At 43.8% G+C, this 20,322-nt stretch overlaps 1 protein-coding gene across 8 annotated transcripts in view; it reads left to right on the top strand.

Annotated features, from left to right (window-relative positions):
• Positions 1-20,322, top strand: part of LOC116451388 (rho GTPase-activating protein 7-like) — a 51,797-nt gene that overhangs the window by 20,274 nt on the left and 11,201 nt on the right. For 4 of the 8 annotated variants that reach the window (XM_032124782.1, XM_032124786.1, XM_032124784.1 and 1 more), the window contains exons 1-7: positions 6,105-6,163; positions 12,406-12,477; positions 13,934-14,015; positions 15,370-15,433; positions 16,630-17,981; positions 18,341-18,511; positions 19,225-19,384. In XM_032124782.1, coding sequence (XP_031980673.1) covers positions 6,151-6,163; positions 12,406-12,477; positions 13,934-14,015; positions 15,370-15,433; positions 16,630-17,981; positions 18,341-18,511; positions 19,225-19,384 — 1,914 coding nt within the window. In that variant the 5' untranslated portion in view covers positions 6,105-6,150. Of the gene's footprint in view, positions 1-6,104; positions 6,164-6,406; positions 6,435-6,487; positions 6,611-12,405; positions 12,478-13,933; positions 14,016-15,369; positions 15,434-16,629; positions 17,982-18,340; positions 18,512-19,224; positions 19,385-20,322 lie in introns of those variants that run through there. The other 4 variants (XM_032124783.1, XM_032124789.1, XM_032124785.1 and 1 more) reach the window with 4 other exon arrangements.

Raw genomic sequence — 20,322 nt, 5'->3', positions numbered from 1 at the left:
CTGAAAATGTCCTGGTGAGTTTATTCTCTTTATGTGCTGCTGAACTGACAGTGACTCCAAGCAGGAATGAGGTCCCCCGGGGGTGCCCAGGCTGCAGAACCCCTTCAGAAGACAGAGGACATCACTGACTGTATATTGGGTCTCAGTCTTGAGATGGAGGTGAGCTGCTTCTGTCTCTAATTTCTCCCTCCGTGTAAAATGTCCATGCTGAACAGTGGCAGCGAGGGCTGTGTGGAACTCCCATCCAGGTCACCAGAAGCAGGCAGTGGGCAGAGGGCTGTGAAACAAGGCTTTGTGAATCAAAGCCAGTTAAAATCTGTGGCTTCTTATGTGGGAGCAGTTGAAAGAAGATACTTTTCTTTTCCATACAGTTCCACACATATTACTTAGAGGAACTTCATATATTTTGTGATGTTCTGTCCCTTCTCATGTGTTTGTCTGGCTCTCCCACATCATGTAATGTCTTTGGCAATAACCACCATCATCCAAGGCAGGACACTGTGCTCACTAATGCCTGGGATACATGCTGATTATGCGTGATCTTACTCTTTTGGATTTGTTTCTCACATGAAAACCCTCAAGATTTTCCTTCTAAGGAACATTAGTCTCAAAAATTTACTCTGGAGAGTAGCAGAGTCTAGCCTGACTGCTTTGCTTGAAAAAACATTTTGTCATTTCTGAAATAATGTTACTTTGAATAAAAACCCAAGCATTACTGACAGTGCCTCTGTGTGGTGCATGTGAAAAGAGGTAAGAGTTATCTATTCCCAAGTATCTCAGGTCCAAATATAAGCAGGTGCAATCTAAAAGGTTCTTCAGGACCATTTCAGCAGCTTATTTGTTCCACTGTGCAGGGCCTGCTCTCGCTGGAGTGTAAATAAACCAAGCCCAAGTTCTCTTACAATTGTAGAAATGCATTTTAATAACAGAGAAGACAAAAGCTTTTAGGGACTATTCTTTACTGGGAATAGGAAATGTAAGAGATTACAAGCAACAATCTTTTTTTTCCTCCAACTTATGCAGAAGTGTTTTTCAAGCTTCAGCAGTAAGATGTTGACTTTAACTTGAACTTTTTTGCAGAATGCTTTCAATCCAGTTATATTTATCCAAAGCATTGGCTACATTTTGGAAGAGAGAACTGAAACGAAGCCTCCAAGGCTGCGTTATCGATCGAGTGCTTTCCTTCCTCAGGAAGGTCTGTTTGTGAGCACAGATTTTGCTCTGTTCCTCAAGCACCCTGGCCAAGGCTCTGCAGGTTAAAGCTTTCATGTACAGACTTCAGAAGTGTCTGTGGCTCTGCCTTCAATGTCACTTTTCCTTTTAAGTGACTCTTGAGATAGGAGAAGAAGTTAAGCGATTGAGAAAATCAAAGTGCTTGCTCTGCTCATTTTTCTTGGCTGTCAGGGGGTCAGAGCTGTGATTTCACTCTGGGTACCCTGTTCCCTGCACTAGGCAGTTAAACTCCTCCAGGCTCTGTTCCTAGGCATGAAGGTTGGACACAGATTTCTGACTCCATGCATCCACTACATTTCTCCTGAGCTTTTTCATGCTAAGTGGTCTCGGTGAATCTATGAAACAAGAAGTTAGGGGGTTTGTTGCTACATTCTCTCACCCACATTTTAGGAACTTCACTAGCTCTGAAAGAATTCTTCAATTTGTTTAGTCTAACCCTAAAAGTTCCTGAGAAAATCCCCGGAATTCATCATGATAGCATAGTGTTTTCCTCTTAAAAATGCTTGACTTTTAACAACAGAAAGCAAAAGCTAAATTCCAGCTTGAGATTTGACCTGCTCTAATGAGAAGTAGATTACAGTTTTAATGAAAATTGGGGCATTGGAATTTAAAGGAGGGAAGATCAAATCAAGTCATTGACACCCACTGGCTGAGGCAACATTGTGTTGTTTTTTATAATTAACAATTCCACAATATTTCCTTTCATCACATCATGGAGTAGTTGTGATTATCATAGGAGCAGGCAAACATCCATATAAATGGACCAACTGCTAAGGGATACAGGAATAACAAGGACCTTTTACCTTTCCATTTTAAAAAAGGGTTTGTCTTTGAATCTCAGTTCTGGTACCCGGTATTAGAAGGGGAATTCTCCCTGGATTTTATTTTGCAGGAATTTCCAGAAGAGGTAAGGGAGGGGAGGGCATGGGTAATTCCCTACCATTTTGTGTTGCTGTGACCTTTTTATTGAAGGCTGTTTAGAAAGGAAGACATAAAAATTAGGATTAATGATTGCCAGACCCTGTCAGGGACCAAAATCCATAGCAGCATTTTCTAGAGTTCAGGCCTGTGAAAGTAAGCTTGGAAATGGGATAATGCTTTATCTGCTGCAGGTTTCACTGGAATGTCCCAGTGAAAGCAGCCAAGCAAAGTTCATTGGGAGGTGGAGACAATAACCTGAGAACCATTTGAAAGTTTTTAATCATGTTTTAAGATTTTGATGGTGAAGACTGGAAAATCAGGTCTAAATGGTTTTGAATGGCTACAGAGGGACAAACCACGAGAATGGACTTCCTGTAATCCAAGAGCTTTTTGAATGACTTGGAGCCAAACCATTCTATCTTGATTTTCAGGGGAAAAAACCTGCTGTTAATTTCAGGGGACCACTGAATGTGCTTATTTTCTCATACTTCTGTTCTTACACAGATGCTTTCTGACAGGAAGACCAGAGTGGTAACAAGATGCTACTTCTATAATATGATGGGTTAATGTTTTGACTTCACCTCAACAGCACTTCAGCATATTCAAGAGTCTATATTTAACAATATTATTTTCCTCCTTTCAAAAAAAGGTTAAAGACTTTATTGAGCTCACTCTTGTCACAAGAGAAGAAAAATAGTGACACAGTCCAGGTTTCTGTTTGTACATCTTTCTCCCTGCGATACACATATGTGCGGTTTGTGCAGTTTATCTCCCTGCAATACACATATGTCTAACCTCTCTTGCATCACAGATGATAAAGTTTCAGTCTTTGTCCCTAGAAAAATACTTTTTAACCAATGGATTTCCTTCTCAGGAATTTTTGGTTTTGTAAACCTATCTCTTTTTTCCCTTAATTTCATCTAATTATTTTTTATTTTAAATCCTTTTCTAGTGAGCTTATTAATTTTCTTCTTTCTAACTGATAGTTATTCCCCACCACCTTTAACATCCCCCTCTTTTAACTGTCTCCATGTATTGCCTGTATTTTATTCTGCATTTTTCCTCCCAGTTGGTCTAACTTGTTAATTAATCATGTGGCTTCTCTCTGAACAACTTGTCCCCATAGAAATATCTTTCTTGATGCCTCCTAGTATAGTCACAGCTGAAGTTAGATTCCTTGATCTCCTATGTTAACTCAAGATCATCAGAGAAGAAAACAGAAAACAATTATGTTGGGATCTTACCAAGAGAAAGTTAGAAATGAAATTTCACTCAGCTTTGATTCATGAAAAGCATTGAGGGAGGTGGTAGAAGGGAGAGAGGGGAAGAAAGGAGGGAGGTGATCTCTGGTAAGTGTATCGGAAATACTCCAGTGACAGGAATTAAAATATGAAGGGAGCTTGGCTTGAATGGGAAGTGACTCCACTGCTTGGCACTTCTGAAATAACTGTCTTGGCACTGCTTGCCTGTCTGAAATAACTTTGGTGACTTGGAGGTTCTGCACAGTTTTGGTTAAGCATGAGTGAGGAATTTAGCAGCAGCGGGCTCATTTCTAAAAACAATTAATTTTGGTCATGCAGTACTTTGTGAAGTTGTTTAAAAATGACCCACTCTAGGACTGTTTTCACCACATTTGAGCAAGGTGGAATGTGACTGGTTTGGAGCCACTCTGGGCAGAATCCCTGCATGTGCTGAATACAGTCAGGGGTTTGATCAAAGCTTGGAATGAAACCCATCAGAAAGGTTCTGGAGTCTTCAGCAAGGGTCAGTGGTTCCAGAAAAGAGGAAATCAAGCAACAATGACCATTTGGAGAAAAAGATCCCATTTTCCAGGCATCAGTCCCAAGCACTGGCATAAGCTTTGAGGCTCTAGTAATGTTATTGGGTGCTCCTTGGCAGGCTGCAGAGCTGGGAACTGAAAAGCCCAGGTGAGCAGGAAATGTTTTCTTGTCTTTGTCTTGGGAACCTCCACCAGCAGCCCCACAAGTCGTCAGCTGCCCCTTCTGAACCTGAGACATCCTTACTCCAGACACCCTTACTCCAGTGTGTAAACTTCCTGTGTGTGGGCTGAACATCCTCTAATGAGAGGCAGATGCCAGGGTTCCCTGGGTTCATTGTCCTATAGGATACATAAAATGATCAAAATGGAGGAATGTGATTCCTTCCTGAAAAGCCTCCCGAAATTCTCCACTGAATGCTGTGTTGTACTGGAGGAGTTCACCCCTAAGATTTTCTGTGGGCCTTTTCATGGTTGGTGACCCACACGAGGGAGCTTGATGGTAGTTTACTGTCAAAGAGAAGGAAAATGAGCATTTTAGGGTTGTGCACTGTCCTCTTGTGGGAAACCCCCAAAGGAAAATGGGTGGGAAAGGGAAACTGCATGCTCTGGTTGGAGAATTTCTATGGGATGGGAGCAGTCTACTGATGTTATCCCCAGATTTAAATGATACATTCTGTCTCCCTAATCCAAGCATATAGCTGCAAATTTAATCAAAGCAGGGTGTGTACTTTTTATATGGCTTTGGGTGGGTCTGGCAAAAAGCAGTTTCTTAGGTAATCATAGCAAATGCCATATATCACACTACCCTAATTTCTTTTGTATTGTGTCACCCGGTGCCAATATCAAACATCTTTTTCATTGCCATACAAACTGTCCATCTAGGAAGCAATTGCACAAAAATAAATCATAGGTCTGTGAAAATTTTGCATTTGGTTGTTATACAGAAAACTAGTGATAATGAAATACACCCATAAATTGTAACTTCGTTAGGGTATAATGTTCCTAAATGAGATTAGGAAAAAGAAGTTTTCTTCATCTATAAGAATTCTTATTTTAATTAGAAGATTTTTGCTTATCCACTTCATTCAAGTTCTTATTTTTCCTGCTCTGTTTTAGGCTCCAAACAGTAAAACACTGCAAGAAGTTGTTCTACAGAAATTTAGAGCCTGGTCTGGCTTCCTGGAGTGGTTAATGGAGTCTGAATTATCTTTCAACCTCTGTAAATTAACACAGCATCCCACCCTTCCATCTGCCCTATTGAACTGTAATGCCTGACAGTCCAGCAGATATAAAATTATTAGGGATTTAAAGTTAACTTGTAGGGAAATTATTTAAAACTTTTGATATGTTCTTCTGAGACTAGCCTACATGCTTCTCTGTACCTGTTGATGGTTGTTCAGGCTGCAAAGACTGATCATGGTTTTTTACTAGATTTTGTACCACATCATTAAAAACAGAAAGTCAAATCATAGCAGTAATGAACTACAGCAAATGCAAAGAAGTTGAGTCTGTTGCAGAGGTTGAAAAACATGCTAATATGATTTTAGCAGCCAGATTCATTGATCAACTGCATGTGAGCTTTTCGGACCACAAACCCTTTTTAGTCTAGACTAAGTCCATATAAGCAAAATAAAAGTACAGGTTCTGTCTGACCCATGAAAACCACTGTGGCGAGGGACCTCACTGCAAAACATCCTGAGGCTGGGTCACTCTCGGCAGCGGGGATGACAGATCCGTTTTAGGGATGAATCCCAGATCTGCTCTGTTCCTTCTGTGCTGCTGGGCACAGCGACTGCTTTGCGGGATGCAGCGTCGGCCCATTTTTATTTGGAGGGTAGAGGTAGGAGTGTTCTGCGTATTTGTTAGAAAGGGGGAAAAAAGTGAAAAAAGTAGCTAATTTTGTAAAACTTTGAGGAATGACATCGGCAAAACTTTAAAACATGGGGGTAAGCCAGCAGCGGCACCAGAGGGTGTCGATTTGCCTTCCGTACTCCTTCGTCTGAGCGAGTGCGGGGCACTGGGGCGGGACAGCGGCTCCGAACAGCCACGGACAGGCAGGGACACTGGCCAGGGACGGGCAGGTACCCGGGACACGGGGGCGGGCGGGGCTGTCCCGGGCCGGGGCGGGGCTGTCCCGGCTGGGGCAGCGGGGCTGGGTCCGGCCGGGGGAAGGCGGTGCCACCGCAGCGGAGCGGAGCGGAGCGGGGCTGCGGCAGATGGCATCTCCGGGTGAGGGTCCGGGTGGGTGGATGGCATCCCCGGGTGAGGGTCCGGGTGGGTGCTGTGGCAGATGGCATCCCCGGGTGAGGGTCCGGGTGGGTGGATGGCATCCCCGGGTGAGGGGCCGGGTGGGTGCAGTGGCAGATGGCATCCCCGGGTGAGGGTCCGGGTGGGTGCTGTGGCAGATGGCATCCCCGGGTGAGGGTCCGGGTGGGTGCTGCGGGAGATGGCATCTCCGGGTGAGGGTCCGGGTGGGTGCTGTGGCAGATGGCATCCCCGGGTGAGGGTCCGGGTGGGTGGATGGCATCCCCGGGTGAGGGTCCAGGTGGGTGCTGCTGTTTCCTACCACTGCTTTGTTAGTGTGACAGCAGTTCTTAGGCTGTCAACACTTTGGATCGTGCTCTTCCTGTAGCTGCTGCTTTTGCTGACTTGTTGGATGCATTTGCAAAGTTCCAGGTAGGTTGTCTGACTTCGTTGCATATCTCATTCCATCAGGGTAGAGTGACCCAGTAAAGATTGTCCACTGCCCTAGGCTCAGCAGGCTCAGCAAAGCACAGCCTTAGCAGGGCCAATAAACCATCTTGCTTTTAGATATAACAGCTTACTGGGCAGTCTCTGTTGGGTTAAATAGTTCCTTACACGTAGGTTGAACCTGTATCACACACTGTGGTGTTATTGGCCTTTTGCATAATTAAAGAAAATTTAGTGCTACACAATGAAAGAGCACAGACAATTCACTTGTTTTGGGGTTTGTTACTTGTGTGCTGGAGGTTTATTGATACTGGCTCTAGTGGCAGCAAGCGGTACCCTGCCTGCTAAAATTCCGCCCAGGAATCTTGCATCAAGTGTTTCTCAATCGCGTACAAGGGTCCTGTGAAAAAACATCCATAAGGAGCTTCTGCGTCAGAGAAATGTGGGATCTGTTCCCGCTTCGCAGCCAGCAGGGCTGAAGCACGGAGAAGCAGCATATCTGGGATTAGATTGCAGGGAGATAAATCCCCTCTCTCACCCCACTTCCTTGGATAAGGAATTTCCAATGTGGATTGGAAATCAGAGAGTTACACTCTCATTTCTCCTAAAGTTGATGTGAATTAGGTACCTACTTTCCATGAGACCTTTGAAATTGCCATAGAGCCAACAGTACCTTCTCTAACATGCATAGAAACAATTAAAAGATCAGCCAGCACTGACAAGCGAGTTAATGTGATCTGCAGAGAAAATGCCTTTAAACTGGTCCCAGAAACCAACAGAGGAGGCTAATGACAAGGACCCGAGTAATGATCTTGTTGTCAGATTGGGACTCCTAGTAATCAGCTTGGGAGCTGATGCCAAGGAGCTGGATAAAGATGCAGTTAAGGTTGCCACGAAGTTCTGGGATATATTGCAGTTCCCAGCTGTGATAACTGAAGAGTTGGCTGCAGTTCCAAAACACCAGCATGATAGTAAAGTAGGAATGAAAGGACAAATATCTTGGCCTTTTCATTTTCCAGACATTTATGTTCACTATCTGCATGGAGCCTAAATTATCCTGGCTAAATTCCAAGCTTTAATCTCTTTTTTTCCCCCTCTTCCTCAAGTGGGTTAGTAAAGTACAATTAAGCTTTGATATTTTGCATTGCACAAGGGAAAACAGAAGAAACATTTCCACTTATTTATGATCCATCTTAGCTTTTGGAGAGTTTGACAGTTTTACAAGTCCCTGACTGCTTATCTTGGTCAGTGCAAACACCCTGCTTTGAAAGCATCGCGTTTGAACCTTCAACATGGAGTAGATATCATGTCCCAACTCTCTTTTTAGGTAAAAGGATATAATGTAAATAAAAGCAGTTATTAAAAATCCTGTCACAGGTAAAATGCAGTTCTGAACGCCCTCCAGAAGTCAGAGTTCTAGCACAGCAAATGCATTTTTCACAGGGTGTGTATAAAATGAAGTGCCTCATTAGCAGCTGTAAGTCACAGGGAAGTTACATCAATTCTTATAGCCCTAGGAAGATGCACAAACCAGAAAGACGCGATGGGAAACTCATCATTTGATCTTGAAACAGAACCTGAAAACCCCTTGTCGCTTCCACCACTGCCAGCACAAGCAGGAATGACAGGATCTAAGTCAGTGCATAAAGGACCTGTCAGTTCACAGCCCACGGCTCGTGAGCTGTAGGAAAAATGTGTGGCAGAGTTTGATGTATGGATGCCAAGCATGCACGGGGCCTGCTGACTCCAGCTCTGGAGAGGCTGAGGGGGGTGCCAGCCTGGGATTGTCAGTGACAGGAGGAGGCAGCAGCATTTCCCCATGAGGTACAGTTGTCCCTGCTGTGGCACATCAAGTGGGGACCCTGGGCACCTGCTTGTCTGTGGCTGTTGAGGAGGCTTACTGCCATTTAGAGAAAAAAAAAGGTCTTCCTGTATAATGACAGAGGTTGGGAAAGAGCAAAATCCTTTGGATCTTTTTCTGTTTCTCTACAGAATGATGCAATGTGCAGTCAAAGCGAGGAGTCGGTCCTACCCTGTGATCTGTTCTGTCTGCACGAGTGTGGCTCTGGGCTGGGCATGTTGAGAAATCCTTTCTTTGCCACAAGTACCACACTTGCATCCTACAGAAAAGGGGACAAGGAGGATCCTGCAGTAACTCATGCAGGAGTGCTGCAAACAGCAAAAAAAACCTCTCCAACTGTTCTTCTTCCTGCCATGGTTTTGGAAGGCGTTCAGACTTAAACACAGATCCCTTTAAGTAATGAAGTCCTGATCAGCATGTGATTCCTACCTGTTGAAACTGGAAAACTGGTTTGGAGGGAGATAGAAGTAATGTGTGTACCATTGGTTTTAAAAATCTGTTTAAAAATTGCTTTGAAATACTGAAACAATGAGACAACTCTTTTAGGAAGCAGTACATTTAGGTAAAGGTTTCACAGTAGGCTGAGCTCCCTGGCCTGGGCAGGCAGGTGCATGTTCCCACATCTGTCCCTGCATGTACCCACCACTGCCTGTGTCCTGCCACTGGAACCTAGCAGAACATGTGGTAGCCGATTCAGAAAGCTAAAACTTCATAAATCTCATCTTGCCAAACGAAAGTGACTGATTTCCTGCCAGTTTGGCTGACAGGACCTGCTGGCATAGGCTCGGGCTGTCAGTGAGGAAGGGTAGGAACTCGCAGCTGGGGGAAGGAGGAGGTCTCCTGCTTTGGCAGGAACTGAAAGTCACCCTGCATCCTGGCAGCGAGGTTCACTGTGCTGATGCTTTCAAACAGAAATTGATATCCTCCCACTTTATTCAGAGTATTTATTTAAAGTACAGTTTGACATTCTTCTTTAGCTGAAGTTTGTGATCACCTCATAGTAAGGCTGACTGGCCTGTTTGATACCAGCTGTCACTGGTTTTGGTTGCTGCCTCTGCCTTGTTGTTAGGAAAGTGCTGCTTCTGGTGAGGAAAACATCTCAGAGACAATGCCCAAATCTCAGCACAGATGTCTTGTCTTTATTGCAAACGATCTGGTTAACACTGATGTTCATTCTGATAGGGACTTAATTCACGCTGTAGCATCTGGTTTTCAAGTACCTGACGAGTGTGGGCCCTGCAGTCTGCAAACAGGACAGTGCTCAGATGGGGGAACACAGTTTTTTAGCCCAAGTGGCTGCAGGAGAGGTGTCACAGCCCAGCTGATGAGGTGCTGGGGCTCCAGGGAGAAGGGAGCAATGGGGAAGGGGGCAGCAGCCGTGGAGGGCGGCTGTGCTGGGGCTGCTGGGACGGGCAGGCTGGGCACAGCCACGACTCAGTGCTGTTTGCAGGGGGACTGGACTGAGCCTTCAGCACAGAACGTACCTGTGGGACATGGTACAGCCAAAGGGTGGCACAGGCTGTGTACTCTGTGCTGTTTCTCATAAACATCTGCTAGTAACCTACCACTTGTAGCCCATGGGGAAATAGCTGGCTTGGCATGGAAAAGTTGCTGCCAGCCTCTAATCTAGGAATATTAAGCTTTGCAGGATTTTTTTTTTTTTTTTCCATCTGCTTAATTATGAAATCAGTTCAGGAGAGGGAGGTGACACATTTAGGTTGCTCTGCTATTTCAGTCGTGCAGATAGCACCCAAAAAATGTCAAAAAGTTGCCATCCACTCGTCTATCCCAGGTTGCTCCAAGCCCTGTCCAGCCTGGCCTTGGACACTTCCAGGGATGGGGCAGCCACAGCTTCTTTGGGCAACCTGTGCCAGAGCATCACCACCCTCCCAGGGAAGAATTTCTTCCTAATATCCAATCCAAACATGCCTTGTGATTGTGCAAAGGTATGTTAGAAGGCCTGAAGATTTAAATCAACAAAGAAAATTCCCCCAGCTCCTTTGTCCTTGTTCTGTGGAAGAGGCCATCTATAAGTGTGACAATGTCGTTGTATTTTCAGTCATATTCATTGAAAATATCCTCACTAGATGCCAAATATTTTTCTGCCTTATCTTTGTGTTCTTTTTTGCATCACTGTTCATGGCTTGGTTTGGTCTAAAAATGCAGTTGTGCTTTTAACATGCTGGGAACTGGGGAAGCTTCAGCCCCTACAGAGTCCCTGTCTGAGCTCAGGATTGTTGTACACAGGCTCTGGCTGAGTAGGCTGAGGTCTGGAATGAGGACAGCTACAGTTTCTCCACAGCTGAGGTGGCTGAGTGAATCTACTGGGTTTTTCTAAATGAAAATCACTTTGTCTTTGTGAAGAATTTTGGTGTTAGACTGGTCATCCTCCTGGCTCTTTTCTACAAGTAGCTTTTCTTTCCTTTTTTTGCTCTGTGAGTACAGTGCTTGTCTTTTTTGTCTCCTCTCTTGGTATTCAGTACATGCTGTGTTGTGGTAAAGATTATGATAAATTATGGCACTAAGTATAGCAATAAATATAGGCATAGTGTATATAGGCTATTGTAGAAGAAATTAGTTTCTGTTCTGCAGTGTGAAAAAAGACTCATCCATCTGTTTTGTGTAAAAATATCCTGGTCTTCCTGTGATATCACTTTATTCTCCGATGAAAAAGCCATACAGTTTTGTGCAGGGAAGCCTGTGTTAGAATGGCATTGTCCAATTTGACCAAGTGATAATGGAAACAATTTGAAGTTTTAAAGTAGAAAAATTAAATCATGGAAGTTTTATGATTTTTTTGGTTAGTGTCTTCAGTCTGTTGCACTGATGACTTGCAACTGAGAAGTCTGAGCAAAGCAAGCAGTGAATTTGAACAGGTATGTGTGTGAAGTGCCTTGGAATCCTGATCTGTGAGTGTATGTGTAAAGAAAATAGTGTTAAGGAACAGCTCTGTTCCTCTGGCCTATCATGCTACACTTTAAGATGCTTTAAAAACATTTCTCTCTAGTGAACACACTGGATTTTAAGGTAGCTCAAAAATGTTCTTTTCAAAGAAGTCTTTGCCTTTAGGTTTCTGTCTGGTGTAACATGAGCTGGGGTGCACACAAACCTGCAGAAAGTGTACATGGGAGGCCTCTCCTCTTCCACAGACCCAGACATTTCTAGTGTTGGCAGAGATTAGAGCCTGAAGCCATGCACTCATGCTGACCTGCCTGTGCTTTTGAGGAGTCTGGTATTGTGTGATTCTGTGAGGTTGTGTTCTGCTCTGCTCCTGTGGGAATGTCACAGAACTGGCCACAGGCCTTTACCAGTTGTCACAAAGTGAGCAGTTAGTTCTTGACATCTGCTGTGCTGCAGTGGCTGCCAAGTTGCGTAGGTAGTTGGCAAGGAAATAAATATTGATAGACCTTAGCAACAGGTACTCCTGAGAACTCTTGTTCTGGGAATGCTTAGGCTGTGTCCAGTGTTATTAAAGTTGTGAGAGCATTTTGAGTTTATTTATAGGATTTGTTGGTGTCTTATCACCATCTCTCAGCACTGGAATGCACAAATAGGCTTTGCTGTGTGAGGGCACAGATGTGTGTCCTACAGCCTGCTCTGGTGACTCATTCCAACCTGTAGCAGATGTTCCACTGCCCCAGCTCAGGGATAGCTGGTTTACGCTGATGTGTGACATCCCAAGTGTGTGCTCATATCTAGTCTCTTCTTTGCTTGCTTATCTGTCGTATGGTGGAATGACTATTGCAGAGCTATGTGTGTGTAAGTGCATCGGATGCAAGAATTTATTCCTTTTTAGCAATATCCTAACAAAGCATTAACATACAGGATTCTCAGAGAATGTCCAGGTGAAATTATCTTATCCTGTGAAAGGTGACTCTGGTGAGCACTGTCCATGAACAATTGTGTGTTCTCATTGCAGAAATTGAAGCCAGAGAAGCCTGCGACTGGCTGAGAGCTGCTGGATTTCCCCAGTATGCTCAGCTGTTTGAAGGTATGATCACAAAGACTTGTCAAGCAGCTGACATGGAATTCGAGTGGAATTGTTCGCATAAATAATGTATTTCAGAACCTGACGCTTTTGGTGGAAGCACTTCCAAATTCTGTTATATCTTCATGAAAACCTGTAGAAAAATAGTGACCTGGTGTGTTTTCTTGCAGAAGGGACATCTCAGCAGGGACTCAGTAGAATTCTATAAAGGACCAAATCTTCCCTGGTTTTCTTTTCCTATTGTTAGACTGTAACTCAGTCAAATTTCTGCTTTTATTATTTTTAGTTGCTTATAATTTTTTCAAGCTCTTTTTCTTGGAGTGCTGGAAGTGATCTTTCCAACCACTGATGGCAACCCAAACTCCTCTGAGGCTCTCCAGCCTGTGGTCTGAGATTGCTTTATTGGAGTTTTGAAAAAGAATGTTGGAAAAATCATCTTGCAATCATAAGTGTTTAGAGGAAATACTCAGCAGCAGCCAGCCAGTCAAAAATGCAATTTCAGCATGTTTTCATGTTGTTATAACTACAAACAGTGCTTATTTCTTGGGGGGAGGTATGGATTTGCTGAGAACTTGTGTAATTTTTCAGGCCACACTCGTGCGTATATCTTAAAACTGTTTTTCTTTAAAATGTGTTTTTTGTTACAAACATTGAAAGTAAAAAAAGCCAATCTATTTTTCAGAAAGATTTTATCAAAGGACTACAGTTGAAAGAGCAGCATTAACTGCGCTCATTCCCACCTCCCCCAGTCACTGCAAAATTGAAAATTTGAAGTCAAGCCATAGAGCTGGATTTGAAAGCTGTATTTCATGAAACCTACTGTCCCTGGAAATGCTTCCTGTCTGCCTACAGCAGATTTTATTCTGTAATCTGTTTGTTGGAAATGTGCATTGCCATGCTTCTGGAAAATGAATCCTCTGCATTACCTTGCTGTTCATGCAGTGTCCTGACCTGGCTAGGAAAATTAAGCTTATAGAATAAGCTAAGACAATACATATGGATCTCAATGGTTCCCTCACCTGCAAGGCTAAATCTCAGGAGCTGAAACATTGAACTCTTCAGCTTCCAGCCCAGCATGATGTGTCAGGCTCACTACAGCTCAGAGAGTGTATATCATGTGCTGCATTGCACCTCACCATGACAAAGGCTCATGGAAAATAATCCCAGTTTTTTATTGTATTTATCAATCTTGTGTTTCTTGTCTATGGCACTTGGTGACTGCAAGCTCCTGGAAATCCAGAAGTGCTTGTCCACCTGTAATAACAGCAGCAAGAAGATCCCTACATTTATTCTCCCACTTGCTCTAAGGAACTGATCCTCACTTGCTGGAAGGATGTTTGCATGAATGTACAGTTATAGAAATAGAATTAGTTTCATTTCACCTATGATCAATAAGTTGCAAAATTGAAAGTCTTTGCAATTACAACTCAGATTTCAGATTCAACTTCTTTGTTCACAGATATGCAGTTTCCCATTGATGTAAAAACTGTAAGGAGAGATCATGAATTTTTAGATGGAGATGCGATTGAGTCACTGTTCAGGTAAACATTAATAATGAATCATCTTTAATACTCCCAGGCCCCACAGTTCTTTGTCAGTCATCTTCTCATGCCTTTGTTTTTGTCAGAGACTAAGAGTCACCAATGTTGTGACTGGAGGAAATCACTTAAGCACACAGTTTAGTATCACTGAAGTTGGTTGTTTTAAGAAGTAAAAGGTAAAGTAAGCATGTGTCTGCACTTCTTCTTCATCCAAGCTCTCAGGGATGTTACACTGAGCATTAAATATCTTTTTTGTAATGTGAAATGTCTTCAAGCTGATAAAAAATAACCAGTTCCCTGCAAGCATGGCAGGATGCTTTCTAGGATGACATATAATGAAATGGAGTGGAGGAATTTCCTCCAACTTCTGTTCCAGCAGATAGGCAGAAAAAAATTATCTGCATGAGATCTGTTCTGTTTTCCTGAATATTTTTCGAGTGAAAAGCAAAGGTACTGATTTGAAGTTATTGCTTTGCCACAGCTGTTCAGAGCACACAAGTGACCTGCATTGTCAGTACCAAGTCAGACTCACGGCCCTTTGGAATTTCCCCATGGAAGAGTGCCAGGGTAGTGTAAGGCTTTTGCTTCACTTGGTGCTGCAGTTGCCTTCTCATTATGAGATTGTTTAGCAGAGTTTCTTTAGCAGAAATTATGATTTCTAACACTTAGGGCACTGGAAAGTTCGTCTCCTAGTGAGGTGTTCTGGTCCTTTTCTGTCCTGTCAGGTCACCTGAATTCCAGCTCTGCCTGTACCAGAGCACCAAGAGGAGTTGTTCACACACACATCTCTAAAGAACAGCAGATATTAGAGAACTTCGGGTATATTTTATTTCTTGGTATGACTTCTATCTTGAGTGCTCCTTGGAGACTCTCCGTGTGCCTCCTGTTGATGCCACCCATTGTTTGACAATTGATTGACTAGTTTGGGACCTTATTGATTGCACAAACTTTAATTAAAATGATAGATAATACAGTACTTCCAGGGATACAGGTTAACATCTTGAATTTTTAATTTTTCTTTTTCAAGAAGCCTACACAGAGTTTCATTTATTTTCAAAATCTTAGCATGATATTTTTCACAATCATTGAAGCTAATAATATGATTTTTTAATTAAATGATTGATTATTGTTGTCTTCTCCAGTTTTAAGATGGCAGAACTGGAAGTATGAACATCATGGGGTGGTTATTGGTGCTGGTTTGGGGACCAATGTATGGGAGCCTCTAACAGAATGTCAGTGCTTGACACCGGTAATGAAGACCGTGGTAGAAGATCACAACTAGTTTGGTGCATGTTTGTTTTCAAGAAATAAAATAGTTGAAATTTAAAACTCCTGGTTTTTTTCTATACCCTAGAAGGTTGAACACACTGAACAAGTATGCATCAATGAAAGTGGAAATAAGCCGTGATAGGAAACGGGTATGTTTGTAACAGTTCCTGTTCTAATTAAAGATGTGTTTAGCTATTGTATCAAACACTGGGGTTTAAAAGTGCATGAAAGATTAGCAATTTCTGAACTTTCTATTCTATTCCATCCTGCAAAGCTCTGCTATTTGCATTTATGTTGAGGAACATAAATGCAAGGATGGAGATTGAAACGACATAATGTTTGAAACTTGGCAAGGTAGATTAGGGGTGGCTTTTGAAACACTTTTAAAATTTGACTTAACACGTTACTGTCCTACAGTTGCCCCAAAGCCCCATCTCAACATGACTATCATTGCTCTCCTAAGTAGTTTCCCACTTTATTTAAATGCTGAAAGCTCACTCCTATTGACTCAACAAAGAAATAAATGGGCAATGCAAATGTTCAGCAAATACAAGCTGGGTAGGTTTTAGCTGTGCTGTCTTTGGCTCTGCCACAAAAATGCTGCAGCTAAATCAGAGTGGTAGCCACAGCTTGGCTGGGCAACACCAGGCCTGCAAAGCCTCTGAGGTACCAACTGCAGGACTAGCAAGAAAATAATGCCTTCTTCTGGAAAAAATGTCTGGGTTTTTGAGAGTTCTGCTCTGTCATTAGGGAAGAGTGGGGCAAGAGAGCCCACAGGGAAGAGACAGGTGGCTCCCATCTCTCCAGTATTTTGCTGTCTCTGTGTTCCCTCGGAGTGGGGACAATCCAGCAAAGGGGGCACCTGGGGCAGGTGGCAAGGGAGGCTGAGGGCTTCAAAAGGTGCTACAAGTATTGATGCTGCCACAGTCCCACAGCTAAACACCCCTTTACCTGAAAATGGATGAGTTTTGGTCACAGAAGTGTGAGAGTGTTTGATTTGATTGGCTTTAGGAGAGGCCATCTAAACCCAGTACAATTATCTTTCAATACCCTTGGATTTGCCACAAATCAGGATTTTTCCACCTTAGATCAAATCTGTCACCTTTTCCTGTGGTAAACTTCCCAGGTTTGTCAGCATGCTTGGGAGTCATTTGTCAGTATGTTTTTCAACTCTCTCAGGGCAGACGTTCAGTGACTGAATGGTCACATTTCCATATGTTGGTCTTGGGGGTTTTGGAAGTTGGCAGAAAATTTAAGTCTCCTTTTTATGTTAAATTGGTTTTTGTAATTTATAATTTGCCTAACTTTGCCCTTGAACTGTTTTTGGTTTTTTTCTCCTTCTAAGAGTGATGACTCTGAAGATGATGAACCCTGTGCAATAAGTGACAGATGGGCTTATGAGAGGTGCAGTCAGCGGTGGTCTCGCATTGAGAGCCTGGCAGATTTTCCAGCAGAGGAAGGGGCTGGTGCCTCCACCCCAGGCAGCCCAATACTGAAGATCATCAACAACGAGGACAGTGTCTTTCTGGATCATGGTGATAAGCACGATGTGTCCTCAATTCACAGCACCAGCAGTGCTGACAGTGACGTTGTTAACTCCCAAAAACCTTTTGAAGATGTGGAAAACAGCACAAGTTCCTCAAGATGTTCCTCAGTTAAGGTACCTTCACTGGACTCTGCTTTTAGTTGTTCTCCTCCCCTCAGTGAATTTTTAAATATCACCAGTGAGGAGAAGCTTTTGGATAAGTCACCATCTAAAAAGAGGAAGAGCCTTCTAAAGAAAATGGAGAAGCTGCACTTAAGGAGCTGCAACTTAAGGAGTGGTCAGTCAAAGGCCAAACCCATAATAAGTGAACCTGTTCTTCTGGAAGGACTTAATGAAGAAAAGATGAAGATGCTGAACTGTGTAAATATTTCTGACCTTTCTGGCATCCAAACAAAGAGCAATTCTTCCTTTTCTCCCCAGAGCTGCAATAGCAGCAATCAGTCTGCAAATAGCAGCACAGGGAGCACTCCAAGTCCTGTTATAAAACCAGGCAGCCCCTGTGAAGGAAGGGGGACGTATGCAGAGCACATGGACTCCAGCAAGCTCTTGCTGGGGAATGATCTATCTCAGCAAAACCTAAAAAGTGACATAATGTTACAAAAGAACCAGATGTTTCAAATTCCACAAGGCCATAAACCTGGCACTTTCCCCACAGTACTTACAGATAGCTCCCTGTCTCCAGCAGACAACTCTTCTGTTAACTGGAGAACTGGGAGTTTCCATGGGTGCAGGAGGAGCCGGAGCAGGAGCGGTTCCAAGGACCCCAGAGCCCCCAGGAGTCCCCTGTCGGGCGGGGATAACAGGCGGAGCGTGTATGACAACATGCCCAACATTGACCTGGAGACTTTGGAGGCAGCACAAGTTGGTGACGACGATGTGTTCTCAGAACTGAACAGTGTCATAGCAGATGTCAATGGTCTCAAAAAGCTGGTTGATCAGTGGACAGAGAAGTTCTCAGATGATAGGGATTCTGACTTTGCCAGTGACTTGACCTCTTTGTATCCACCTTCCCCTAAAGAAAGCTCTCTTGAAACAGAGGGCTCAGAAGACAAGACAGCAGGGGAGGCTGAGGGAGAGAGCAGCTGTGGCCTGGGCAAGGAGATTGGTTCTGCAGACCTGACTTACATCACAGACTCTAAAAAGACCAACAGGTCAGCCATCCTTGGGTTTGCCTTTGATTCTGTCCACTCGGAATATAATTGCAATGCCAGACCAAAGTATTCTAAAGTCTGTCCTAGGTAGCAGGGTGTGCACTGCTGGGGGCAGGTACCGCTCCACAGGTACCAACATCTGACCTCTGCTGAAAGTAGGACACTCGTAATCTGCATGAGCACTCAGGCATTGGAATCAGGGAAACAGTTTGTATTGCCAGAGGCCCTCCTGGATGGGAAGTACCTTGTTTAAGTGCAACTAACTGCAGGTCATTTAGTGTCTTAGGTGCTTCACCAATGCAGGTAGAAAACAGGGGTGGTGGAGATGGTTCTAAGCTTAAACAATATTTATCCCATAGGCATGGGAAGCAACACTGGTCTGTGGAAGAGAGCATGAACCTGGAAAGCCTTTCCCTCCAGACTGATGGCCAGTCAGCTGCCCAGCTGGCCCGCACACAAAAGCTGGCACTGTTGAAGCTCACAGCTTTAATGGACAGATATTCCCCTTCCAGTAAGCAGGGCTGGAACTGGTAAGTTGTCTGATATTAAAGCAACCTGAGCTGGACAGAGAGGAGTTGATGTAAGCATGTGAATTTCCTTGTCTGCCTACATTGCACATGTTCAAGATGAAGAATTTCATCCTATTAAATTGCTGGCAGCTTCAGGGTTATTTCCATGGCTCCAGGATTTCCTCTGCTGTGGGCTGCACTTTGGGCCCTTGCTGGTGGTCGTGCTGTTACTGATTTTAAGGCACATTGTAGTTTCTCTTTAAATTTGCCCAATTGCAGGGCTTTGTCAGAAGGCCTTTGCAGGGTGTGTGGGACCTGAGGGGAGAGTTGGCTGGACTGAGAATCCAGCCCTTCAAGCTCTGAGTGTCTGTTTGAACTAAACCAGTGACAAATTCAAGACACTCGGAGGACTTACATACATCAGTCAGCATTTTGTGATAGGGAGCTGGTACTTGAATATACAAAGAATGAAAAAACCCTCCAGTGTCATAAAGGGATGGAATGTATTTCCCATGAGGATGCTTTATTAAAGTTAATTTCAGCAATGAAATGAGGAAGTCATCCCTGTAATTGCCTTTGCTGATCTTCTCTCCCTCCTGATGCTGTGTGTACAGGTATGTGGCAGAATTTGGGGTTGTGACAAGGTACAGCTCAACCCTTTCTGGTGAGTGTAAAGCAGCAGGTGGGATGTGCTGGCCAGCTAGTAAGCTGCATGTACTGGTTTTTGTTTCCAGGACCATACCAAAGTTCATTAAAAAACCAAAAGCCTCAGACTACAAGGACAAAAACGTGTTTGGGGTTCCTTTACTTCTGAATGTGCAGCGAACAAGCCACCCCCTGCCCAATGGCATCCTGCAAGCCCTGGAGTATCTGAGAAGCCACTTTCTTGACCAGGTATGAACTCAAGACAGCCCAGGGCAGCTCTGGGCCATGAACAGATCTGCTCCAGGGAACCAGACTCTGTTTCTAACTTTTGTGAAGGACTTTCTTGCCCCCTAAGGCTCTGAATAGGCAGAAAGGTATAGGTCTGAGCTGGCGGCCTGCAGGGAAATACCAGTGCTGATTCCCTCTAGGAATGCCTTTAGCCCTGTACTGTATTTTTGTGCCTTCCCTCACTGAAACCCTCTGCAGTCAGGTCTCTTGGTGCAGGCAGTCAGGCTGTCTTTGCCTGGGGAGGTGTCATGTCTCTGCTCCCTAAGGAGGCAAATCTGCCAGACAATGTCATTGTTCCCTCTGTTCTGTGGCTGCTGGTAGTGCCAGAGCTAATGTGAAAATTAATCCTGTTTCAGCTGAAATGCACCACTAAGCAGAGAGGAAACATTACAGCAGTGCTTCTAACAACTCTTTCTGGATCTCAGCTCTATTTATCCCCTAAGTGGAGATGGCAGTGGACGTGTGTGCTGCATATGGTATTTCCACAGCATAGCTGCAGAAATGGAGGACCTTGTGACATGAGACATATTAGTTAAAGAGAGGACTTTTTTTCCTGTGCTTTGCCACTGTCTAGTTCTGTAATATCACGCCAAAATACAAAAGTGTGTGAGTTCTGTGAAGTGACAGTGCAAGTGTTTTTCATTTTGAGGTTATGGTATCCACTCAGTTTACATAAATAAACCAAAGAGTGTAAATACTGTCTCAGTGGCACAGAGTAAAGCTGTCACCAGAAGCTTTGGTGGGGTCGAGCTCATGGGAAACTCCTAAATCTCACTTCTGTCTGAAACTCAATTGACAATCACATTAAAAAGAAAATCAAAGTTTCCCTCAAAATGGCAGCTGCCCTTTGCCAGCCTGTGGAAGGATTAGATGCATCAGATGTACCAGGTGTTACAAGG

Source organism: Corvus moneduloides, chromosome 15 (genome assembly GCF_009650955.1).
Source record: "Corvus moneduloides isolate bCorMon1 chromosome 15, bCorMon1.pri, whole genome shotgun sequence".
Taxonomy (NCBI): Eukaryota; Metazoa; Chordata; class Aves; order Passeriformes; family Corvidae; genus Corvus; species Corvus moneduloides.
Note: the sequence above shows the minus strand (reverse complement) of the source record. Positions and strands in the feature narration are given on the sequence as shown.